This window comes from Paralichthys olivaceus, chromosome 18, assembly GCF_024713975.1.
Source record: "Paralichthys olivaceus isolate ysfri-2021 chromosome 18, ASM2471397v2, whole genome shotgun sequence".
Taxonomy (NCBI): domain Eukaryota; kingdom Metazoa; phylum Chordata; class Actinopteri; order Pleuronectiformes; family Paralichthyidae; genus Paralichthys; species Paralichthys olivaceus.
In genome coordinates this window covers 14,844,291-14,871,561 of record NC_091110.1, presented here as the reverse complement: position 1 = coordinate 14,871,561, position 27,271 = coordinate 14,844,291, and the positions used below count along the sequence as shown (strand labels likewise).

Genomic DNA, 27,271 nt, shown 5'->3' with positions numbered 1-27,271 from the left:
GAAGGTCATCAAACAAAGAACAACAAAGAGGGATTTTATTTAGGAGCCCCCCCACAGCTCCCAGCTGTGTGTGTGTGTGTGTGTGTGTGTGTGTGTGTGTGTGTGTGTGTGTGTGTGTGTGTGTGTGTGTGTGTGTGCTGCACCTGCAGAAAGACATGAGCTGTGTGGATGTGTGCGGTTTCATTAGGGAAAAGAAGCTGAGAGGAACTGTGCTGGACCTACAGCAATAAAAGTGCTGCATAGAAATGACAGGCCCGCAGTGGATCAGCTGATTCCTCCACAGCCAGACACTGAGACGCTGCAGCAGGGAGTTCGTACAACACCAGAGTCGAACTTCAAGGCTGAAACACAGAGAGTTGAATTGGACAAAATGAGGTGCAGAGGGAGCCTGCTTGCTTTGCAATTTGACACGACTGCAGCCTGGAAATGGGGTCAAGGTTCAAACTCTAAGCAACACTTCTCCGCTGCGCTGTGATGTAGCTGCAGCTCCGCACTCAGACAGCCAGCTTGGTGGTGTGAGCGAGTGTATGAACCAATTTATTTCATGGGCTGTATATTTCTCTCCTATGACTTCATTCGTGGTGCACATCCCTCCTCGTGCTGCGCGTCAGGCTGATGGTGTGTGTCTGTTTTTCAACTCATCTCCTGTGGATAACGCTGTGATGCTACAGGGTAGTAAGATACTTTATGGGCATAGCGGAGCCCAGCTGCATAGCTGAGAACGAAACTGTATACCGAGACATTTCTAGCCAGTTAGTGGGAAAGAAATCTGAGGAGAGCTCATCTTACATTCACGACAGCCAGGTGGCCAAGGCAAAAAATAATTTGAGCTCAATTACAGTTGTTTGAAAATGTCTGCATAAGGGTAAAACAACATGTTTAGGTGAAATAATACTTTTACAGTCTTGTAGTTATGTGCAAACACAACAGAGAAGAAATATGGTGTTTAATTCATGCACTTCCTATCCCTGTTAAAAAAGTTCTGGCACCTCAGTACAAAGGTGACAAATGATGCTTTTTCAGTTCTTATTTCCTCTGGTGTGCTACATAGGTGAATGCGAATGTAGAAAGATCTGCAAAGTTAAATACCACAAAGTTTGCAGTAAAGGGAGCTACTGCAGAAAACTCCTTAGAAACCTGGACAGTACCTCAGCCAGTACTTCAAATGTACTTCACATTTGCATACTGGGCTTCTACCTGCTAGTCTTGCATGCCCACTAACAGCGCCAGGTAAGAGATTTCCTACATGTGATGGAAGAGTTTGACCAATAACAACAAAGTGGAACAGTTGGCCAATCAGAGCAGACCGAGCTTTACTGGGGGGGGGGGGGGGGCTTAAAGAGACAGGAGCTAAAATCAAGCATTTCAGAAAAGAGGAGCTGCAGCAACTGCCAGTCAAAGTAACGAGACTTGTTTTCTGAACATTAAATCATAACACAAATTTTAATTATGTACCTGAATATAACTAACACCGTCACACTGTCTACTATCAAGTATGTAATCTTAAAAGCTAAATGTCTTACTGACTTATCTTGTAGACACATCCCTGCTGATTTACAAAACACCTGTTCCCTGCACAGTCAAAGTGCACATGTACATGTACTGTATGGATATAAACATCATCACCTGGGGCAGAAACAGGGAGATAACGGAGAGACAAAACCCTGCAGTCATGGAAAATAACAAACATGTGGTTTTTGTATCATGCTGCCACAGTCTGATAACAACTACTTGGTAGGTGTGGGGAGAAGCCGTAGAAGTCTTCAACGAATAACTGAGAGTGTGGAGCTACAGGGTTTGTGTTTACTTCAGCAGTACTTCAAACAATAGAGCAGCTTTGAGTTAGTACAATAGTAAAGAATATCTGCAGTGATATAAAAATACAACTTCATCATACAAATGCATTAAAATCTGAAATGCAGTTCAGAAACTCTTTTAGCAAACCTAGAGATAGAGGGTATATAATGATTGGTCGATTAAGTTAAATAGTGGTCTAAGGGAAAAAAATAAACTTTAGAAAAACCAGTCACTTACTTTTTGTAATTTATCGTCAACATACAGGTTTCAGCCTGGAGTAAATCATTTGCAGTACTCCTTCATCTTGGACTATTAAATTTGAATTTAAAAGTTTTATTATATCATTTAGACAAAATAAGTCCCACAGCAGAAACTGTAGACCGTGTACATAGATGGACGAGGCTTCTCCACTTCCTGTCGTTGCAGAAAAGTAAAACCAAGATATCCTGGATACGTGTGCTACTATCTTGCACTTTTGACGTAATTATTTATGCCAGAGTTAGCCACAGAGGCTAATTTTCATCTGTACCTACTGGGCAGGCAATCGAAGCGCAGACGTTAAGAAAAAAAACATTGAAAATACAAACAACTATAAAAGCAGTGAACAACATTTGAGGGGTTATGACTTTTTATTTATCTCCCAACTGCTAACATGGATGAGGCGGGGTTTATGACCTGTAGCCACTATGAGGCCATCCAGATGATTGTGTCATGTCGTCCATGTTTATACAAAGTCTATCGTAGGGACGTACAATGAGCATTTGTGCATATAATAAACAATTAGACAATTAATTGATGATGAAAGTAAGGATTCATCTGCAGTGATTGTGTAAACCATCACATTCAACACTGACACTGCTCCTGAGTATCTAACATGTGCCTACATCTGTCAGTCTGGTCACTGCTGCTGCAGAGCTCTACAGACCACTGGGAACTACTTACTGGCTTCAACCCTGCACCTGTATTGATGACTGAGTGTCTAAGCAACCGTGCATTACTGACAGGCTGTCTGCGCTGAGGATTTGTTTTGCAGCTACAAGGTAAAAAAGAATGTCAGCATCTAAAGACAAATCAATAGACACTCATTGTTTGTGTTAAGCGCCTCAGACGTCTTTGAAATTCATGTGAAATACTGTGACTGGAGATTTTCAATACGGGGTGCAGCGATTCATCAGCAAAAGAATAAGATTTGATTTTCTTTCAAATGATCATAGTCATAAAAATCCATATATATATATATATTCCACTGTTATTTAAATGCACAGCAGAAAAAAATACTTGCAGGTTGTGGCTGCGTGTATATAAAAAAACATGTGCTGCTTTGACACTTGCTCAAGGGTTTGTCATCATCAACTCCTCCAGCTCCTGGTGGAAAGTTGTAAAGTGAAAGTTGTATTGCAGAAATATTTTATCTTCCTATGACCCAGTTTACCTTCACAATGCAAACTCCATTTGGATTGCTGGAAATAAAATAATGAATAATAAAATAAAACTCAGATTCAACCCCAAAGAAACAGCTGCAGATGCTCAAACAATCGTCAGTGAGAGGATGACAACAAAAGAAATAATACATTCAATTATAATAACATTAATCAAACCTCATTCACATATACACAGAGTAACGTTTTAAAGATAATAAAGAATAAAGTGGAAGCAGCACTTTCAAGGTAAGTTAATTAAACCTGGTTAACCTTAATGGATCAAGGAGCAGAGTGGCTGTGACTTACTAATGTTATATTCATTATAATCATTTAATAACTCTGCAAGACTCTCCCCTCCTCCACCCGGAAATTATTTCATCATTGTACATTGCAAGAATATGACAGCAGACAGAGGTGAGTAGATGACTGTTTAGTTACCAGCCTGTGTTTGGGGAGCACATTGAATTGTGGCTTTACTAGTCATGATGCCATTTATATCTTTTTGCCTTGCTATTGAAACGTATTACACAAATAAAGCGTTACTGTCTTATTCTAAGACTAATAATCAATTTAATAACTCATTTTTTCCCCATGTCTTCTGGCTACCTGCCACAAATAACTGCTGCTATCAAGATCCTGAACTTTAATCTAATTTCTCTTTTATTCATGCAGAGTTTACAGTGCGATCATTAAATCTTTTGTGGGGGGTATGTAATTACTTTAATTGTCACTTTTTGTTTGTCTCCCATGGGCTGGATAGAGAGAAGAAACACTGTGGATACACAATTAGCCAATGAATAATAACTGAGCTAATAGGCACCTCAAGATACAATCTTTAACATAACAGTCACTCTCCAAATGAATGTGGCTGAGTTTGAAGCTGTGGGACAAAATGATTCAGCTCTCGGTAGCAACGTCAGATTTTTAGGCCTTAATGCTTATTGCATCCAAGCTTTTATTATGATGCTGTAAACACACCACTCACAGACATTGGCCAAACACTCGATGCATTCCAGTTGTGCAGTTTGTCTCTCCGTCTGTCTCGCTCCCTCTTTCTTCCCTTTACTCAGACACACAGACAAATGTGTCCTCATTTTTAGAGTGTACAGTACTGGACGTTAATTCCAAAGCACACATCAAACGCACCCTCAGTTTTCCCTTCCCCCTACTTTTTTGCTACTTATCCTTCAGATTGATAGGAAATAAACCAAACGACAGCTGTGCCATCACTCCTGTGCCGTTGTCAGAGATGAAAATCAGTATGTACATCACTCCGCAGAGGCAACAGCCCTTTGCTTCTCCTTGCACGCATTCAAACACACATACATACTCCATTTACTACAATCCTGCCGCAGTTTCAGAAGGAAAACTTCAGAGGAGCTCTGTTGTTGCTTTGGGGTTTCCTTCAGTTCAGTTGGAGGGCCTCTGGATTATTTTAACTTTAACATGCGAGCAGCAGAACTCCAGAAACCACCATAATTACAAGATCTGGTCAGTCCTTTGAATAGCATAAGCAACCAAAACCTTGATCTGGTCCATGACTACAGGGGGACGAGATGCCTCGGTTAAAATAGAAAGGCCACATGGAGTTGATTTGGGGTTTTCTACACGGGGAGTTCGTTTCAAACCCACAGTTTCAGAAAGCCATGAAACCAATAACAGCCTATGGGAGACTGCAAGGATCAAATACAGCTGAGGAAAATACTTCAGTACTTCTCCAAAACACACCTACTCTGATAAATAGCACCAAAACTCTGTGGATAAGATTAAAACTCTGAAGGTGCTCTGTTTGTCATGCATATGTATGGTTCTGTTTTTTTTAAATCTTACTCATTGTGAAACTGGGCACATTTGCACAGGCCTGATTTCTACTCCCACTGTTAGCCATAGATGAATATACATGCCTTCAAGATATTGTTTGATTTAAAAATTCCTCTATCTGATCCTCTGAAATATAATTAAACAATTTGGCACTGGCACTAAGTCTTCAGTCAGCACCAGGGCAGTAATCTCTATATGTGGCTTTGGGACATTATAAGACCCAGGGGGCACTATTTTCATGATGGGGCAATGATTAGCACAAGCTGCCCTTCAACAGTTTGGTTTTCCTGGACCCATTTGCTTTTGCCCATTTGTGTCGTATTTTGGTGCCAAGCGCAGCAGCACAGGCAGCAGAGGTGGAAGCAGAGGTGCAAGCAGGTGGTAGGTGCATTCGAATGAGAGAGAGCAGAGTAAAATGTGCCTTTTCATGGAAAATATGTTTCAGGTGTAAAAGGCTTTACAATATGACCAAAATTTAAAATCCAGAGAGAGGCAATTTCATATCCACATAATAAAACATATATTATATTTGTGTGTGTTTCGGTGAGTAATATATTTGTATGAAGTAAATGTTCATTTAAGGTAAGCAATTGTTTCTTATTTCTCAACAGCAGAATTATTAGCAGTGTATATATATATATACATATATATATTGGCCACCAGCCATCCTGCTTTCTAAATTTCTCCATCAGCCACTGGGAAATCTATACATGTTGATCATTACAATGAATAACATAATAATTTAAATGATCTATACAGTATTTCCCACAGAAGCTACTTTCAGTTTATTAAAGCCCTGCGGCCATCTTAAGGCAGCAGGTATCTTGCAGTGCCATTATGGACAACCACTCACTTTGATTAAATCACATGCAATAACACCAGGCTGCTGTAGAACAACCACACATATATCTACAACTCTGTGTTTTGCATGTTTATATATATAAAGGGTGCAAAGGCTTTAGTCTTGAAATGAAAGAAAATTGCGTGACTATTTACGATGTGGTATTCAGTGGCATAATTGTCATATGATGGATTTCATGTTATTTGATACCACAATATTTACCTTCTCACTCCATATGCCAGAGATCTTACTCTTTCTGCACTTTCATGGCTAAAATACAGCTGAAAGTGTAATTGAGCAAATAATCAATCAATTCTGCAGCGACAGTACTGTATCCCAGTCCACACCAGCAAATGTAAGACAGGTAAAGATTTCTAGCATTCATATTAAAATAGAATTTTGGACTTTACAACAAAGGAGAAAAGGAAAACAGGCCATCCGCTAATAAACCAAACTAAGAAGTTCCATTCTACTCATGAGTGAGAAACATCTACAGACGATCAAGTTCTGTATTCCTGCTGTCAAACCTTATCTCAGAGCCAGTCCGTTGTCATTGTCTGCAAAAGTCATGCAGAAGCCTAGCAGCTGCCACACATCAGTCCCACACCGCCATGCTACAGTGCCAAACAACGAGATGTCCGGACTCCTGGGACCCTTGTTCAATTGGTTTTTGAGGAACTCATAAACTTTGCAGTGCTGCGGACAGTGTTCTCAGAAACTTGCACATCTCTGGAGAACTGTTAGGCCTAACAAGGCTTCGGTGACAGATTGGACAGGAGTGGATTGGGGTTTCCCTCTTCCCAAGAAGCCGAGAATGTGCTATATAGCATATTCCAAGCTAAACACGGGCCCTCTGTCAATCTCTGTGTGCAAGTCTTCTCACACATGACATTGTTCCTGAAATAATCTTGTTGTCCTGAATATGAGTCCCATGACACATCTCTACAGACAGTGGGTCGCGATGCATAATGGAAGTGGAACAGCAGCTCTGAAAGTCGGGTCAGACACACACAACAGGAATACCTCCAAACCGTTCAGACCAGGGGTGGTGTCCGGGAAAAAGTTCTCGATTGTTGTGTTTCTGATTCTTTGACAGGAAGAATAGGATCACTGATGTTTTTTGGACGTTTTAGTAAAGGGCTTGCAGGAAAAGTTCAGGGAAATGTCTGGACTTGAGTGCATGTCTGAAAGCAGCTTCAGAAATGCTTCTGATTTCATCATTCTTTGGAGTTCATTCTGTGTTCATTTAGCACAAGTCTTCTTTTCCCGTACCTCAGTCATTTCACTGCAGTAATCCCTCCATCATACTTTCCCTTGACTGTCACTGCTTTCAGTTTTCTCTTTGAGCCCCCTCTATCTCCTCTGGGCGTAATCAGCAGAGCCATGATGTGTGGTAGAAAACCTTCTACGATAAGTGAGGGAAGGAAACAGAAGGAGACGGAGTAAGTGAAGAAGGGACAAAGGGGACTGAATCCAATGCTGGTGAAATGTACACACACTTCAAACACTGTACTAATGAGTGCAGTGGTAAAGTTGGTAGTCAGACTGCTTTTATGAGAAACAGGGCTTGCAAATTAAATGATCTCCATATTATATACTTCAGATCAAAAACTGAATTATTAAAATGAACATTTTCCAGCTTGCAGGATCGACTAAAAGCTCCTGAACCATTGTTGGAGGATTATGGAGGATGGAGAATGGTACTTGAAGAAAATAAGTTGGGATTCAAACAAAGGGCTGAGTGGATGTTCTTCCACAGGTATGTTTGAAATTAAGGCTTTATTTTGCTGCTGAATGCTGTTTGAGTTCTTGTTGTGAAAATCTTAAGAATGGAAGCAGTACTTTAATTATCAACTAACTTCTTCAAATATCAGTAAAGCCCTCTCCACGTTTTCAACCTTACGAAATAACCCAAAAGGATTGAGAATAGATTTATACATTGGTCGATATTAAGAGCACATATGAGCCTTTCACAGACGAACCTATATCTAGGTATGAAAACCTTTAGTTTACATAATAAACAATTCAGAAACGGTCTTGTGTTAAATTATTTTCAACTTAGTTTAGTTTTTAAATAATATTCCTAATCATAAGGGTTAGATAAAGGAGTCTTCTGAAATTTTCTGTACATTTGTATGAAATGGGAAAGATCAATATTGGCATCAGCCCCCAAATACCAATATCAGTCAACTCTAGTAAACAGCATCAGAACTGAATTGTATTGTTAATGCAATTTCAAGACCTGATAGGAACTCCTCATTTTGGATTTGGAGCAGTAGGGGGGGGAGCAGTGAGCGGTGGCGGTATGAGAGCAGCAGACATGGGAGCGGCTGCCGCTCCAGAGGAATTGATGCCAGATGGTGTTTCCATTGAAGAAATTAAACAACAAAATGAAGGCGAGAAAGGGACTGGTGGGGTGTAGTTGTCCTTTCAGACACACACACTATCACACAGTCTTAAGGTTTAGGGATCATTACTCAAATGTGTAATGGTTGTGTTCCTTTAATGAATAAATCTCCACAGGTGGCTGAATATACGGCATTGTAGGTAATTTATCAGCTGCTAATCTGCAGAGCTCATTCTTGCTTATCCAAAGGAAAGCCCTGACTGTTTGGCTGAGTAACTCCTCTGAAAAAACAGCACATAAAAAACACCTGATATGATGAGAAGAAAAAAACACAGGGCGTATTTACATCTTAATTGTTGAGAGTCAGTTCCCTCAACTGCTGCTGTGCAGTGGTAGATCAAGCCAGAGAGCAGCAAAGCTACAAAACGAGAGCTTTTGATCTGCGCTAGGGTGTGTAGTTCAGATACTTAAGGACTTTGTGGGGTTGTTTTGAAGACACACGCCGTATATAAAGTTCACAATCGCAACCAAAAGCCAAGTGATGGAGCGTCATGGCTATGAAGTGTAATGGGTCTGGATGGGAGCAATGATAGAGATCAGAAGATTGTTTTGTGGTTATGTGTTTCTTTAGTTTTTTCATGTTTTATATGCTGAGTGAATAGAGATTATGATTAGACTCACACACACACACACACATTTATCCACTGTGGAGGAAGAATGATGTGTACAATCAACTGATCCTATCTGTGCTTCACAGCTCTTACAGTGGCGCAGACTGATGCTCTCTGTGTGTCCTCTGGCTCCCCAGTGACATGAAATCAGTCACCGGCCAACTAATCATCATCGGGGCTGCCTGCGCTCATACACTCTTTCTGTCTTTTTATGATGAACTCGGAGCTGCAGTTACATTATATTGTCTAGATAAACTGCCCTCGCTATCAGTGATCACACATAGGAATCTGTGTTTTCTACAATGAATGCAGGAGGGGAACTTTTTGTCTCTTAAGTAATTGAGGAGGGTGGATGTCTGAAATACATTTCACCATGTATCAGGTTTTTCCCCTCCTTAAAGATACTGCAGTGCATACACACTGATTTGCCTTACTGCCAGTGGGGTTAACAGTCCAATGCCAGACATTCCTCCCCATAATAAATGTTATGCAAAATCTAAAGCCATCACAAACCCTTTTAGGCTAACTCATAAATATTCAAATTGGATTAGTTTTGACTCGTCACTGTTGTTCCTGATTTGGATCATAGGGAGTGACATTCTGATTGGTTGTTAAGGTTTGGAGCAGGTGACCGACAACAATATAACCCCAAAAATCACAGATGCATAAACCCTCTATCCAACAAAGACGTTTGATATTAAATCAATATAAATTTAGCCCAGACTGTATGCTGGCACATGTTTTTGCTTCTCGAGCCCCAGAGCACCCACAGAATTGGCGCATATGCGGCAGTGAGGTCGACTTCATAAATACTTCAGCATTTAGCATGGCACTAATTTTAGTGGAATTCATACGAATATGGACTTAACTTTTGCCATCTGCCTCTCAATCTCCAGAGAAATGCAGTGACATATGGCCTCTGAAGAGCAGACAGGAAGACACCCACTCCCTCGAGGTTCAAGAGCTTCTACAAAGAGAGCTTATTCCTGCACTGTCTCCTGAGAAAAGAAGAAAGAATCTGTACTCTGACTATTTTTTTGGCAGCCCCAAAAATCTTGGGAATGTAAGACCTGTCCTGGACCTGCAGAAGTAGTGTGAAGATCATTCCAAGTGCCTGCTCATAAGAAGTGGTCAAGCTGGTTGACTGGTACAAAATGATAAACTTGAAAGGCACTTTCATGTCTTTGTGGTTTCTTGGCACAGGAAGTTTAAACATTTACCTCTTAGTGGGAACTTAAGGAGTACAGCTCGTTACTCTATCAAAGAACTTTCAAAGTGTGTCATCACAGTGAGAAACAAGAAAATCATTCTGTGTAGACGACCTCATCATCGATGACCAATACATTAATGGATCTATGTTGCATCATCCTAGAAAATTTGAAAAAGCATAATAAAAAGACAGTTTTTGGAGATTTCAGAACAGAATTGCTGCTCATTCACTTGCTGTTGCTTTTGCTAATCATATTGCGTTCAAGCAAATACTCAAGCACATATCCAAACCAATCAAGTCGATGCAAACATGTCCCTCATGAAATCAAATGTCAAGATGAATAGAGGAGGCAGAGGCAGCTGGTGTGTGTTCATTTGGTTGTGGAGTTATTTCCTGTGAGTTCACTTTAGCTTTGCATTGACAGTAGCATCGCATGTTAGCACTAAAGCTGGACGTGTTGTTTACGAAATGGGAAAAACTGTGATTGGAAGCATATAAGCAACATGTATGTGCGAGTGCTCAGTGAAGAGTCAATATTTTTCTTTGCATTAGTACAAAGTTTCTTAAATTCTACACATACGGGGCTTTTAACAGATTTTATAGATATTTTCACATAAAAAAGTCTTGTGGTAGCCAGATAGTGTGAAGTTTCTGTGTTGGGACCTGCACCAACAGTCAAACAGAATTTAGTGCCAGTCTAGATAACAAATGTGGACATTCTGAGGTGTGTATCCAACCCTGGCCTGGCACTGTTGCTTTTGCATTTACCGCCACATGAATTCAAGCAAGGCATCAAAACAAGAGTAATGGCCCTCAGACTACAGGCTGCACAGAGGCTACAGGACCACTTTGGACTGTGTGTGTCATATACAGCTCTATCTGAAGACACAGGAAAGCTTCAACCTTGTGTATTACTTTCTCTGTCGCAATAAATGGAAGAAAATTGCTGCTCTCACCTCAGCTTTTCATCTGGGGATGCAGCTGTGTTTGTAGTGTCAGAGTTCACACAAATATCCAGAGAGTAAAAGGTTTGTGCTTATTGTGGAGAACTAAATGATATGACTGTACTGTGATACAATTTTAGCATCACATTTTTTACCAGATTTATAAAAGCTGGACCTTTTATGGGTTGAACATAGCTCATTGAGCAAACCCAGTGTTTCAAAGGCTCTTGGACCTTGGGAGGATCAATGTGGACATAGAGTCAACATGTTGGAATGTCACTACGTTATTCAATTTCAGATCAAATGTGGATGGGCTGATTATCAGCCAGGGAAATGGTGATAGTAGACAAACAGTGGTCTGGTCTTAATTCAATAGCTATTGTTCCCAACAACACAGGTTCTCCAAGCGAGACAAACTACTGCAGTGGCTGCTTCATACCTGGCGAGGGACATTATCGGTGGGAATAGCAGCGTCTCCCTCTAGTTTGTTGAACATGTTATCTAATAGCTACAACAATATCCATGGCGAATGCATTGCTTTAAAAGTTATTTGAGTGTTTTCTCACATTAACATTGCAACTGATGTTACATTACCACTCAAAGACTGCCCACATCCACTCTTCCACTCATTTCATCGGCCTCCAGAGCTCCAGGTTAGGTGGTCACTGGAGCTGGAGCCAACGGCTTGAACAGATACGACTCAGGGCGACCACGGTCCTCTGCTACAATTATTCCCACTTCAGGTTGTTCTAGAGGGGGAAAGTCCTCCACTTCTCCTCCACTCTTACATCTGTCTTCACCTTCCTTGTCTCCTCTGCCCAAAACTATTCTATTGGGCGACGTTAGGCTAGGAGCTGGTGAAGTTACACTGATTGGACTTTCTACTCTGCTAGATCGTCTCTATTCCACGTCAAAGGTGATCAATGCAACTAAGTGAAACAGAAAAAGAGACAGAGCCATACAGACCCACAAAAAAAATAAGTATTGCCATTGTTTTTTCAATTTCTGCCCATGTTTTTTAAATTGATTCCAGAAAGGTCAGACAAAGCTGGGATACACAGTGTGGTCAGTGCTCAGAGGCAGCAGCATACTTTCAAAGCACAACCAGAAAATAAAACAAGACAAAGAAATAAAAGTCTGAATGTGGGAGGTCTATTCTATTAATGGAATGGCCTGTTTTAAGGCATTTGGTTGTTTGTGGCCAAAGCTACACAGGAATTTTTTTTTTATAGAGGTCCTGAGGAAAACACTGCCGGATGACAATGACCTTTTGGAAAACCAGAAAAGATTGATTCAGAGCTGAGGTGCAACAGACCGTGTCCTGATGTCAGGCTTGTTGGCATTCACTTCTGCACCAAGTCTGGGTACTTCTCACTAACTGAAGATATGGATGATCTATCCTGAGTGGGTTTATTGTGTTTGACTTATGGGCTGATTTAGGTAACCTACAGACATTGAATTTGAGTTTTGTCTCGTCCCCATGCAATCCTAGCTGGATTATAAATATGGCCCATTACAGCTCACAATCAAAGAGTCTGGGATTTAAAGAAAAATAAAGCCCCAGCAATTCCAGCTGGAATTAAAAACCGTAAAGCAAAGAATAAGAAAAATCATAGAAACTGACCCATTTTAATGCTCTTGTTCTCGTCTTTGTTAAGGAAAAAAAAACTGTAATCCCTGAGTGCAGGTTTTAAGAAGAGCAGCACTGGAAGGAAAATAGAGGTTGGGATGAAGAGCACCGAAAACATACGTTACCCAGAGAAGATGCTAAACAGATATTGGAAGCCAAGAATTAAAAGTTTTACGAAGACGATGCTCTTATATTCGAGTGCAACCTGAACAAGGTATTATTCCCTTGATCCCTTGATTTCAGGCTGGACTGAATGTCACAGATGTTCCTTTACAACTCATAGACAACATAAAGACTCAGGAGATCCACTCCTCATGAGGAGCTCTGATGTGCTACATGATCAATGGGGACTTGTCATAAGCAGTGGCAGTTCAAACTGATTGCATGGTGGAGTTGCCAGTTTTAATGAATGTGCAGCTCCACCACAGACACCCTTATTACCACATGCATTCATTTATGACAGACCGCGTTCTGGGTTAGATTCCTCAAAAAGGAAATCAGCTCCACTTGTATCTTTACCGTCGATGCATTGTGCATTTCCCCTCCAGCCTGGTGGAGCTGCAGAGCGGCGTTAACATGCAGATCAAGTATTTGGAGAAGACAGCACTCGCTCCTTCCAGGACGCTCAAGAGTAGCAGAAGTAGGACAGGGGAGCAGGGCAGCGCGCACTCCTGGATCCACTTGCAGGTGGAGGGAGGGAAACTTGTGCATGAGTGGGGCATGTATGAAGGGAAGGTGTGAAACTTACCACCCCTGTGTCCAGCTGCTCTGAGCTCAGAGAAGGAGCCGCTCCGGTCTCAGGTAAAAGCCACAGAATCTGCACCAGCAGCAGCATCTCCGCAGAAATATTCCTCATCCACTTGGGAACAGCTGGAGGAACCATGGTCGCCCCCCTATGACAGGTTGGTCCTGCGGGGCTCACGCACCGACCCCCGGCAGCTGCATCCACGGGCTCGACCCCACGCCGGTGACACGGGTGAAGTGTCCCTCACTGTGGAGCACATTCACAGACAGAGCGTGTGTCCTGCGCTGGTCACTTCCAGCTGAGTCATATTCACAGAGGGAAAGTACGCGTTCTTCTTGAAGCGCGCGCTGCGCTCTCTCACTGAGCTCTGGGAAATGAAAGCAGCAGCGCGCGGATGTGTCGCGAGCGAGCGGCACAGATCAGTCAAAGTGACCATAACAACGCACTCCACTTCCGGACGTGGTTGCCAAAATAAAACACCTCACTGCTGCACAGTGTTTGCCCCTGACACTCATCTTTTACTTTTGTATTGGTAATAGCTGGTTGTTGTTTTTTTTAAAAAACATATCTAAACTTGTTGCTGTGATTTAGTATTTTCTGCATGTAAACTTACTGTTTATTATTATTTGTCATTTTTGAATTAATTTTTTATTCTGTTAAATAAACCTAATTTTGCCTGTACTTTATTTAATCAAATAACTGCAACTTTCTTATAGTACATTATTACTTTCAATGTTTTGTATCAGATTTTTTTGTTTTAATTCTCCGTGTGACTCTTTTTCATTTATTTTTAAATGCTTCTGTGTATTCCCTTATGTTGCATTGACACTTTATAATGAGGTTACATTTATTACAGTTATTAACAATATTAGTAAAATAATAATAGTAATAATAACAACAGCAATAATAATCCTCCTTATTAATATAAAAGCCTGTATGAGATGAAAATATGTTATAATATTAACATTCTGAAAAGTCAGGGTTGTGATCATCTGTCATGGGCAACATTTTACGGACAAAATTATTAGTAAGTCCAATTAAACTTAATTAAACTTAATTTAATTAAATTTAAATTGTGAACTGAACTCAACAAATTGAAGAGTATTAAGTTAGCCTTGAGGACATAATTATTTGCTGCAGTTGGTTAGACTTATGTTCAGGAATTTCTCACACCTTAGAAAAGATCAAAATATATAATCATACAGGTTCTATTTTCCATTAACTTTCCACAAACATAATGTGAAAAGAATCAAATGAAAAAACACAACTTGAAAAACTCATTGACTTTGCCGAGAAGCCTTTTAATTATCTCACTAAATGATTCTCTTACTATATAAATCAACCCATTTTCCATGTTGCCACATAAAGTGTACAGTAACATGCTTTTATTCTGAAGTCAGATTATGAACCTCACAGTGTGCTGCTACTGGACTTTTTTTCTGACTTTATTAAATCAGCTGAGAGAAAATTTCAATTTGCCTTGAGGCGCCTTTTAGTTAATGACCTTTAACCAAGATTCATACTAAATTAATACATGAAGAAATAAACAGTTAATGCAAAGAAAGTCATTAACATACTCATGTCTTACAGTAGTGATTTTATTTAAGCGAAGCTGGGAAATAGATGACACATTAATGATTAACAACTGCTGACTAATGATATTAGTTTCATAAGATTAATTTATGAATGTTTCACTCAGATTAGTTTTCTTCAGTAGTTTAAGTGGAGTTCAGTTCCATGGATGTGACTCACTCACTGTCAGGCATGACTGCCGTGCCCAAGGTTAAACAAACATCCTTAAATCCTCATTTAAAATAAATGAAGTCACAGGAAGCCTCCGTGTTAATTGAAAGTCTAAAAGTTAGGAGAACCCGACAACAAGCAATTACATTTTATTTTCTCCATTCGCAAACATATAGGACACGGTGGGAGCTTAATGACAAACAAGATTCCTCAGCTGAAGGAGCCAAGTTCAAGCCCCCAATATGGAAATGATCCACCCTCATGAAAATGTCCTCTGCCAGAATGTGCATGCTTATTAGCTGTGGTGGCGCTGACCTGAAGTCGACTCTGCACCACTACACCCCGGCCTCCCTGGGGAAGGTGCACGCAAAATAGCATTAGAACAGTAAAACATTATTGTTAGCACTGGTGAGAATCACGGTTAACTGCCTCCACAACATCAAGGTGAATTATCCATTTAAATGTTGAATCATAATGCACACACACATACACACACACACACACACAAACACAAAGCTCTGTGTCCACCCACATCACAGCATCTTAACTATCCTGCATGCTTTGATAGACAGCCTCCTTAACCTTACTGCACTGTCATTAATGATTCACAGCTCTCAGTTATAATGCCACCGCCTCAAGACTCCACTGCAAAGAAACACATAATAAGTGCATGGGCACGAGCACCCACATGCACAAATTAATCTTATCCAGGTGATTTAGTGCCGGAGCTATTACATTTCCATCTCAAATAGTTTTCTGGGTAATATTTAATAGGTATATCATTATTTCTCCCACTGGCAGGTCGAGACGAGTTGTGCTACTCAATGTGGGTGTTTGTGGTGACATGAAGGCCCAGAAGCACCAGAATGGGAAATACACATATCAGCAGAAGCATGAAACAGAAGAAACAGTCACTTAAAATTCATTTTTTTAACCTCTCGTTACAATTTCATTATGTTTTAAAAAACACCATAGATAAGCAGAACATTAGCTGTGAGGAAAACAATGTGTTCTGCAACGGACCAAACTCTGTCAGCCCCAATACAAGTATTAGTTTATTTAATCAATACCTGCCAAACAATTCAGAGATATTTTATGATCGGTCCTTCCACATAAAAGAGCCCATAGATACTTCAGCTGGTCCCATTATTTATTCTGATCCACAGCAGCATCATTTGTCACTGGTCCAGAAGAAAAAGACCTGAAAAATGTATTTTTTTGTTCAGCAGCATTAACTTCTGCCGTCTTAGTGCTGAGGGCTTGAAACTTCACTGGTTTTCAGTCGCAGTCGGACTCAATCGTTGCAGCATTTTGACGGTTTGCTTGGTCTGTGGTAATATCTCCCATATGCTTTCACTTTGTCATTGTTTACGAGCTGGACATTTTGTGCAGAGCTTTTTATTAACAACGATGCAGAGTGAAGTTAGAAAACTTTGCGTTCATCCTAACTGGTTTATCTACAATAAAGACTTTATAGTCAATATTTTTAATAAAATGAAACTGAATTTGCTTTATTTCTGATTACAGATTTGGCTTTGTTTATCTGAGGATACTGAAGGCACCCTGTCCCTCCTCTTAATTCATCTTCTGTTAATATGAACTTATCAAAATTGCACAAAAATTTGCACTGCACTTGCCTGGACCTCGAAGAATATGCATGTCAAATGTGTAGATGATGAGATAAACAGTTCGAAAGATATGCTCTTCACATACAGACAGACAGGCATGTGTGGAATCAGTAGATTGTAGAGTCTGAATATTGCAGCTCACAGCATGTCTCAGTCATTCAGTTTTATATCAAGAGGAGGTTAAAACATCAGTTTACTCACCTGCTCATTTGACCTGCAGTGTTTCAACATCTTCACATATTCTCCCACGGAAACTCAGCTCATTCTCTTTGCTCACAACAAAGAGTTATGTGCAAACTCTGTGGACGTGGACTGAATGGAGTTTGTTGGCTGCTATTGTAACATGGTTTGGGGTTTGTTCAGCATGATGTCGAGTTCGCTGCAGACTTTGTGACATCGCTGAAGTTAGAATTCAAATATCTTTCCACGTGTCTCTGAATAGTGATGTGAATATGTTTGTGTGACTTATGTTCTCTGAGTCTGGAGACAGAGTTTGATTGTGATTGTTAATATGATAATTCACAGTGTGTTATACATTCACACGGTCTGATCCATTTAACAAACAACAAAGCATTTATTAGTCCCTGACCGACTGTATATGTTTGTGTTACACTTTTATTTGTTATGTACCTTGTTTGTCATTATTTTGCAGAGTCAGTTCAAAGCCATGATTGTTAATGAGGATTAACTGAAATAATCGCCAACAAGATCAAGATGATGATGATGATGATGATGATGATGATGATGTCTAACTGTGCACATAAACATCTCTGGCTGAATGAAAATGTCCATAACTAACAAGGAAACATCATTTTCTACTTGTCTTTATTTAAAAAGATGTATTTAACATGTAGTTGGACTTTTTGCTGCAGTCCATGTCCCATCAGCTAACATAGAGAAGGCAGGATTTATGACCTATATTGTCTCCAGCCACCAGGGGGCGATCAAGATGCTTTGGTTTCACTCGAGAAGAGCTGTCATGTCGTCCATCTTTATATGGAACAGAACTAGCTTCACACTAATGGTCACAACTAACTGTTAAAACACAACCACGCTGAAAGTGCACAGCGAGGATATTTAATCATGTGCAACCTCGTGCACCTACAATCTGAAAACTGATTTATTTTCTCACTCAGATTTGGCTGGAAGATTTGCAAACTGTTCCAAAAATGATGGCCTCAAACTGCAAAATGTACCATTACCCTTTGGGGGATATGAGTCATTATTGTGAGATTTAAATGTTACCACTCAAAGCAGCGCTGCCCACTGCTCTAAATAAGAGAAACAGAACACATACTGTAAAACACATTCAAGAGCTGCTTGGTTTTGTCGGTATGTTTGTATTTTCAGTTTGCTTAAAGGACAGGCAGTTGATGGAACAACATCGCTAACCACATGAGACATGGTGTCCCAATTTTAAGGAAGATTGTGCAGTCATTTGTCAGTGTTTCAGTGACACTAGGAGCAGATCGATAGGCAGTGGTTAGTAGTTTGAATCCAGGTTCTTTTCAGGGTTAGATTATTTGTTGTTTCTAAATTGACTTAAAAATGATAATCAGGAGAAATAATGGATGGACGAGCCAATCTCTTGTGAAAATAGGAATTTGTGATCATTCAGTAATTCATACAGAGGCATTTGTGCATAATATAGCAGATACAACTGCAACTTACAATTGTCCTTCACACCTTAGAATTAAATTTCTTTAAGTCCGATCTAAAACACATTGAGTGTAGCTGTGCTGTATAGAAACTCACAATAGCAAACTACACATTCAATATAATGCGCATACATAAACACAGGAAAAGCTCCTGGAGCACGTTGTGAGATATCTCTCCCTTCAAAACACGTCACTCACCAAGTTTCCAGAACACTTAACGATTGACTAGAGTCTCACCTCACATCTCCTGGCATAAATTACCACGTCAGTCATGTGTGAGCGCGTCTCTGGGTCAGAGCAAATATCAAACAATCGTTTTGTTTGTTTGTTTCTTATCTATTTATTCACATGGATGAGAGACGGGATTTATTAAAAGGCTTCTCTCACACTGAGCCTCAGAAACCAAACTCCCTTTTCAACCTTTTCCAAAACACCGTACATCTTCTGTCACTTTCCTTAACATATTCTGTTGCTCTGTTCACATTCACTCTTGTGAGGCAGAAAAAAAACAACATATTGCTCTTATAGAACAGAGTCAGTTTTGCTCCTGTCCTCTACCAAACTTTACAAAAGGAGCACGAGGCATTCGGAAAACAAAATCCTATTTATTCATCCCGGCGAGCGTTGGGCAGAATACAGAAAACAAAGCAGAGGTCATTGGTATGTGGTGGGTCAGGAGAAATGTGAATCTGAATCAGGTAAACTTGAATGATCCCTGGAGGTAAATGGTTCATTCCAAGTACAAAATATACAGTTAGGGAAGAGGAGGTGATGGGTAAAGGTGCTTCTCCACTAAATGAGTGAAAGTTGAAGTCCCCAGAGAACATGAAGAAAGCTCTGAGGTGCAGAGTCTGAAGTCAGCGTCAGAAACAGAGCGGATGACGTAACCCACGGTTGCCGGGTTAACTGAAGGGTGGATGTAACCAACCGAGACAGAGTGTGAGAGCTCCATACGAAGTGTGTGGACCTCACAGACAACAGTTCAATGTCAGAGCCGCCAGAAACTTCCTGGTTCTGTTCTCCCCCGAATCTTCAGAAAGCAGATAATGGTGTTGATGGGATGTGGACCTTCCTTCAGCACATTCATCTCATCGTTCAGCGATTGTAAAGTTTTCATGATGCAAATCCAAAAAGAGGGAAACTATGTTACGCAAATACAGAAACCGGCTGCAAATAGCGAAAACTACAGCAGAAATGTTTCGAGGGGCCCAAAAAGGTGATGAACCGTGGCTGTAGTTCAGTGTTTGTGTTGTGTATTTGTGCGACCTCTTGTTTTCTGTCAGAACACCACCTCTGTTCAGACAGAAGAGCCTAATTTATGTCGGGCTAGCTAAGTGCCTCTTCACCGTGTGGAGCACAACACTCCTCTTAAAGTAAGGGCCACTTTTAAAAGCCGTGTTCCACCATGAGATTGTTTCACATATGTTACAATGTTGAGTGTACTCTGTCGTCCAACAACAAGGTTTTAGCTGCACTGAGCTGCTGTAGCTGCACCAAAAATGATGAAGCATCATCCTCATTCTTAGCATCAGCACTGAGGCTATCAATTTAGATATTTATCTACATCCCTGTCCCCTGCGTACCAGAGTATCCATTCAAGTCCTACACGAGGGTCATTTTTAAAACCTCCCCTTGTGGGATCGATACATTTTATGTCATATTTTTATAGCGGGAGAAAGCGATTTTGTAATTACCCTAAAACCAAAAGACTTTGATTAATACCAGAGACGCTATCAGGACTTTGTTGCTTATGTTCCAAAGACATAGTGAGTTGAATAAAAAGTTCAACATCTTGAGACTTAAACTTGTGCAATGTCTTGAGATGTGCAAGAAGATACCAGCCTAACTTTTGTTTGAGTATGAAGCTGAAGCCTGCAGACATTTCATTTAACTGAAACACTGGAAAACAATTCACTCTGCTCTGTGGCCACATCTCAAACTCACTTACTGACGAGTTTCATCTCATTTCTTTAAGCCATAAAAATATTTCTTATTTTCAAACTGTAGACGGTGTGTGAGGATGATTGACAGCTCTTTAAAATTGAATGCAATCTTTTTTTCCCCTAAAGATAATTTTCATCATTTCAAGTAGTTCTTATCAAACCCATACAATTTTCTAGAATGTTTGGTTTTAAGTAGTTATATTAGATGATAAAATAAAAATGGAACATCATGATTGACAGCCGACACTGATGTCAAAATGCAACATGGCCGCCCCATTACCTGAGATATTATGGATTAATTTTTGCTGTTTGCGTTAAACTAAACATCCCCAATGTTGTTCACTCCTTTTAGAAATTTAAAATGAAAACAAAACTTTGTATGTTATTCATTAGCTTCACCATTAGCTCATCGTGCTGCCATCATTTCATCCGTATGCAGCTTATTAGTTTTAGTCTGACCAGAAAAAAGCAGTTGTCAGAAAGTTCAATTACAATACCGAAGAGTGACATAATCATTCTTCATGTGTGCATAATGTAAAGCTAGAGGAGGAACAATGTGAGGTGTGTTTGTGGGAGGAACAGAACAGGTTCCCCTCCTCGTCCTCTATACATGGTGTCTGTTACTGTCAGTGTTACGGCGGCTGCAGCCCTGCACTTGCTCCCACCTTGTTACAGTGACTGCACTAATAGAAAACGTGCTCTGCGTTACGAACCTGTTCGTCTCATCGGCAGGACCTCAGCATGAGCCATCAGTGGGAGTCATCAATGATTTAGATCAACAGCACTCTCCTGGCTCCTTAACAGGATCTGCAGGTGCACTGGCACTATCATTCATCACCGAAGCATTATCAATTCTCCTCCAGTTTCCTGGAGTGGCACTACAAGCAACACTCCTTCACTCCTCTCTCACACTTGCTGCGCTTCCCTAGTAATGAGCAACATGCTTTTATCAATCAGACTCACTGCCTGGTAAACAAAGGAGCTGAGAGAACATAATTAATGAGCTATAATATAAAGTGCTTTTCTTTACTTAACAAGCCTTGTGGTCGGAAACCGACAAGCGTTGTTTTTCCCTATTTTGCTTCTATTTATTTATGCATAGCGGACAGGGTCATGGAGAAATATGTGGTGCGAAGGAATAAAACATCGGACTTTAATGTTAAACATGATGCATCTTTGAATGTTGGGCTACAGGAAGCCTCATGTTGCACTGCTGGACAATAAATAATAACACTGAGGTGCAATTTGTTTCACTTCAATCATTCAGCCCCGCACTGCATCCATGAAATGGGATTTGTTGTTGATTTACTACTTGTTATGTATGTAACAGCAATTTGTACAGATTTAATTTGCATTAATCTACACTCTTCTTTCCCCGTCACTATAGCTACATGGGTTCAAAGGAAGATGCGGTCCTCATACTTAAAGAGACCACCAACCATTTTGATTCAATATGTTTTTTAAGCTGAAAAAACTCACTGTTCTTTAATGAAATACATGACTGCTGGTTTAAAAATAACATTTATAACCCCCCCAAAAAATCTACATGTCTGGGTTGAATAAGGCTCATCACACCATCTTGCACCTTACAGCATCAATACTTATATAGAGTCAAACATTTGGGACGTCTCATCTATGCATTTCTGAATTAGGGAGAGGCCAATGTTGACCAGTGTATCCAGGTAAATATTGGGATTCAGTTTTGCTGCTGAGGATATAGTTATGAGTTTCTGCCTTCAGAGTAAATAAGTAATTTTTTGAAATAAAACATTACTTACCCCTTTAACTAGCGTCCCTGCTGTTCCCTGAGCTAAAACAGAGCAACGTTCGGTCAGGGGGGCTGATCCGCGGGTGGCAGAGCATGCACATGCAAATTTTCTCTATTCTGAGATGAAGAGACAAGTGCCCGCGCCTTAGGAGGCCTGTAAAAGCGTGATCATAGAGCTAGTGTTACAGCGCACCCCCGCATTATTTTGCTTTCATGACATGCATATTGATCACAGAACATACTTCCATTCGTTGTTAGCCACGATGGTACAATAACAAGCTTGATTAAATGAGTAGCTAGAGTGAAGCACATGCAGCGTAATGATATTTGACATTGTGGCTGAAAGAGGTTAAAAAAAAAAGGGGAATGTCCGAGCTTTAACATCTACAGTCTCCTTCCTCCCTGTTCCCTTGAGTCTGAATGAACGCCAGCAGGAGTGGAATACTTAGAAGACAGAGGTCAGGAGGTTGCAGAGCTACAAGTTGTGGATATGCAACTTTCATCTCTTCATGTTAATGAGACTTTGGTGTAGTTCCAATGTGTACTAGTGCCAGCTCTTTAGCCTCTATTCAACTAGGAAGGTCCCGTTAAGAAACAATATCTCTTCTGCCAGGAAGTCCTGTTCATGATGGGCAGCAAATTATATGGAAAAAAAAGTTTCATATATAAATACAAGCAGGAACAGATATAGTGCAAATAAACATACTGAAACACAGCGAACAGGCGAAGGCACAAAACAGACACATGCAGGGAATCAATAGCAAAATTTTTAAAATAACTGCAATAACTGTAAAGGACTTTAAACTGTTTAGCACTTGCTTCTCTGTGTATATCTCAGGGTGGTCTATTAAACTTCATTTATTCAGTGTTACTAAGTGACAGCACAGGGAAGGCTAGTTAGCATTATTTACTCTCCTTCAGTCTGACAGTTCTGCGTCCGTGACAAATAAACTGCTGCACCATGGGGGCTGCAGCAGAGCAATGCATCACAAAAGCGACCGTCTGGTCTCCTTGCCCTCGTTTCTCCGCTATATTCTCCCTCAGCTGCTCTTCACAGACTCTGCTGTTCCATCCCCATGTCATACCCACAATTTGTATTTGTCAGTTGTAGGCCCGCTGCGTCTCCCCTGCAAGACAATAAAAAAAACATCGACAACAAGTGTTTAGCAAGTAGAGCCGTTCAGAGAAAAGATCAATCCTCCCTCATTTGCATGTAAAGCTAGTGCTACAAGGTGACGAGCTGTTCTACAACCAAAGGAGTTCCGCTGCCCTCAGAAGTCCTCTAATGAATGAAAATGATCATTACAGGAGCACAGGAGAAATCACTTTCAAGAGTATTTAAGACAAAGAAAGAAAAACAAAACCCTGTGATTTTAACGAGTCTGTTATTATTCTAATTATAAGCACACAGATGATTTCATGCTCCCCGAAAAAGGCTTGTTGATAATTTATCATGGTCGCTTGGTACACGAGTCTCTACGCTAAAGTGCTTTCTCACTTGCTATGGAACAGACAGAATTAGGACATGGAAACACCCAGGGAGTCCAATTAAAGGTTCTAATATTAGCGAGTCACAGTAAAAACAATGGGGTTAATAACTATTTGGATACCGAGCTTAATTATCCAGCCCGCAGCTGATTGTCAGCAATACAGGACTCAGGTTTGTACAGTGGCGTGATTGTCTCTAATCCTGATTCATAATACAAGTGCAGATTTGGACAAATGTTACAAATTCAACCCTTCAAATTGTTTATTGGCCTCATTTGAGATATTCTGGAGGGGAGACAATGCGAGAGAAAAGAACAGACATAAATAGAGGGCGAGAAGGAAACTGAATGTGTCAGAGATACTTTAGAGATTGTTCTTGAGAGTGCCCACAACACATTGCCCATTACACCCTCAGAGGAGTTTACAATGCCAAATGCTCTGGCTCCGGCAGTGTTGCAGGATTTGTAAAAGCCTCGACACGTCATCTGGGACTTTAGCAAATGCTGAGAAGTGTAAAAGGAAGTTCTGACTGTACTAAACTGGCTGCCAGCGCCCTGCTACTGTACGTGTCATCCAAATCTGTGAGAGCCGGAGCAGTGACGCCCTTGGAGAATAAGAATAATACTGGACTATAAACTGCAGTAAGACAGGATGATGGAGAAGCTTCTGCGTTGTGGTCATAGATTGTGCATACAGATGGAAGACAACAGAGAAGCCAACAATGAAGCCAGGCTGCAGCACAAGATGTAAAATCCTGCGTCCTCCATGTAAGCATGTGGGACATACTTAAAATTTAAAATACATGTCAATTACTTTTTTCAGAAAAGTGGTTTCTTCATAGTTCTTATCAACCTGATGAAAGTCCAAGAGTTCAAGCATGTATCAGCTGCACCTCGATACCCAGACTGTGACTGTGTGAAGACTCTGTCTCCAAAAGACTTCAGCGTTCATAACCAGGGTATTTCTGGTTAGTGGGAGGAAGTGGAGACACGTCATCCATCTTAAACAGTCTATGATTGCAGTCTTAGAGGACTTGTCACTGTGGTAAGCTGCTTCAGCAACATGAGAGAAAAAAAGCACCTCTGTGACCTTATTTTAATCAATAAATCTGATAATTACAATCAGTTCTTCTTCATTTATATCTCCTGTCTTTGCATTTCTGATGTGTTGGATACACAATATAAGAAAAGAGAACATCGTGTGGGGAAATATTGAACAAAGTTCATGAATGTTAAACCGACTGTGACCTGCTCCCATGAATATCAATATTTTCTAATTGAAAGACACCCAGTGACTCACAAGATACAATTTGCATGACACGGTCTCTTTATTCTTGACTTCGATAACAAATGATCAGAGAAAGGCCAGAGTCTAGAAACTCACATACACACTGTACATGCACTGCAGCTGCACTGGGATGAAACAAACCTGAGGACTGATACAGTGAAGTATTATATCTATGAGATTTAATAGGGTCAGACTCCCTGTGTGGGCTAGGACCTCTTTGCCTCTATGCTCTTATAAAAGAATAATTTCAGTTTCTGCATATTTTTCATCTTTTACATCTATTCTACAAACCTCCTGTGTCACTGGCCATGCCCAGGTAATGTTTGGTCAAATTCAAAGTGTTTTTGCATGATGTGACTCATTCTGATGATACTCTGCCCCATTTGTCCATTTCATAATGTGAACAGGGTTACGCAAAGACTACAGAACAGATATTCGTGTAACTTGAAGAAAGAATAGGACAAGAAAGAACTCATTCAAATTTCAGAATCATATCAGATGAAGCCATCAATTTCTTACACGTTACAAGATTAACATTTTCACTAATTTCTCTGGGAATAATTCATGGATCTTAATTAAAAAATTCATACATATTTAGAAGACTGATATCTCTGACTGTCTTCAACTTGGTGCAGCTCTATGTATTGAAGGGGACTGTATGGCCACGCACTGTACACTGTATGAGACCTCATTGAATTTATAATCACAGGCTTCTTTGATTTGAAAATGAGTCTGAGACCTTGTAATTCAGCAAACCTGTATCTCCTTCATCAAATCCAAATGTACTTTTAAATATTTGTCAGTGGAGGGTTTTAACGAAGGTAGTCAGAATTGGTGCAAAAGGCATTATACATTATATTGGAGTTTAAAAGCCATTCCATGAATAAATCAAAATGATGTACTATCATTTTCCCTAATTACAAACTGATGAGAATATATTCTACATGTATTAAAAAAAGGCTGCACATCACAAAATCAGTCTGGTCTTTGAGATTCATCCCATGCACCCGAGAATAACCTGTCTTAACCTTTTCCTCGAGTTCTTATTCACATGAACACAGTTCAGATGTGCCCTGCTCTAGGCTTTCTAAAATATTCCATTTCCTCTTTTGATTTCTCCCTTAAATTAACATTAATGGAATCATCAGAGTGCAAGTAAACAGAGTGCAGCATTCCTGTGCTACTTGAGTGCACACGGATCTGTTCTCAGCAGTTTATCCATCTCTTTGGCCTCCGCTCTGTTTTAAAGCCTTAAACAACTAACTTTATTTGATGAGCCTTTTCTTTTTTGACACAGGGCTTTTGAACGACCATCCACTCAGCTCCTCATTTTGAAGTTCCATTTGCCTCCATAAATAAACAATGTTATTCTCCACCCCAGCCTCATCTCCCCCAAGTCCTGCTTTTAAATTCTGCTTATTTATGTGTTTGTGTGTTTTTTCCACTGGATGTGAGCGTCTCAGCTGCTCAAGGGAATAAATAAAGAACAAAATCAGTTATCTTATGGCTGTTTCAGTCAATTGTAGCGAGAGAGAAATCATCCTGGAGCTGAGTAACGCTGCGTTGTGGAGTTAGTTGTTCAAAAGCATCAACGGCATCCACAGCAAGTTTTGAAAATGTTCAGATCCTTTGACTGTTTTCCATATTTGAAGTGTCCATACATCTCTTCCTCTTTGTCAGCGTGTCTAGGGACCTGTCCCTAAGATTCCTAAAGATAGTCTGGCATTGTTGTTGTAATGCTACAGAGCATTTCCACCAGAGCAGGTCCTGTTTTGTATTTCAAGTTCTGTACGCCCGTCTCCAACATTTAGATTGCACCATTCAGGGATGCATGGTCCATGACTTTACCCACATTTACTACTTGGCACTCGAGCCAGAAATCATTTCCCTCATGCTCCAAATCCTAAAGGGCCAAGTTATGTGCCATTGGGAGTTTAAAAACCTTGCCAATCGCCAATTTCTTGAATCATGAAGTGTTTCAGAGGAGCCCAGATACTCTTTTGTTCTCCAACCAACAATCGTCTGATTGTGTCGGAGATAGAGTCAGTTTGAGCAAGAATTCTGCAGGGTTCAAACTCTTTACATACTTATGACCATCACAATAATGAAGTCCACCATGCTCCTGACAACCTTTCATCATACAGCTTTTTATTCCCTTTGTGATTATTTCTGACATCTACCAAGGATTCCTTCAACTTGTAAGTTTGCCATCATTTTGTTGGATTATACTTTTCTAAATCACATTCTTAAATGTAAATATACAATATCGCTATAAAAGTGTTTATCATCTGCTGATTAATGCGAAATAAAGCCTGAAATATATTGAATT

At 40.2% G+C, this 27,271-nt stretch overlaps 1 protein-coding gene across 1 annotated transcript in view; it reads right to left on the bottom strand.

Moving 5' to 3' along the window:
* The window catches only part of mmp17a (matrix metallopeptidase 17a), a 60,225-nt gene extending 46,379 nt beyond the window's left edge, over positions 1-13,846 (bottom strand). Inside the window, exon 1 of the mRNA XM_020081617.2 lies at positions 13,431-13,846. Coding sequence (XP_019937176.2) covers positions 13,431-13,565 — 135 coding nt within the window. The 5' untranslated portion in view covers positions 13,566-13,846. The remainder of the gene's footprint in view (positions 1-13,430) is intronic.
* Positions 13,847-27,271: the final 13,425 nt, after the last annotated feature.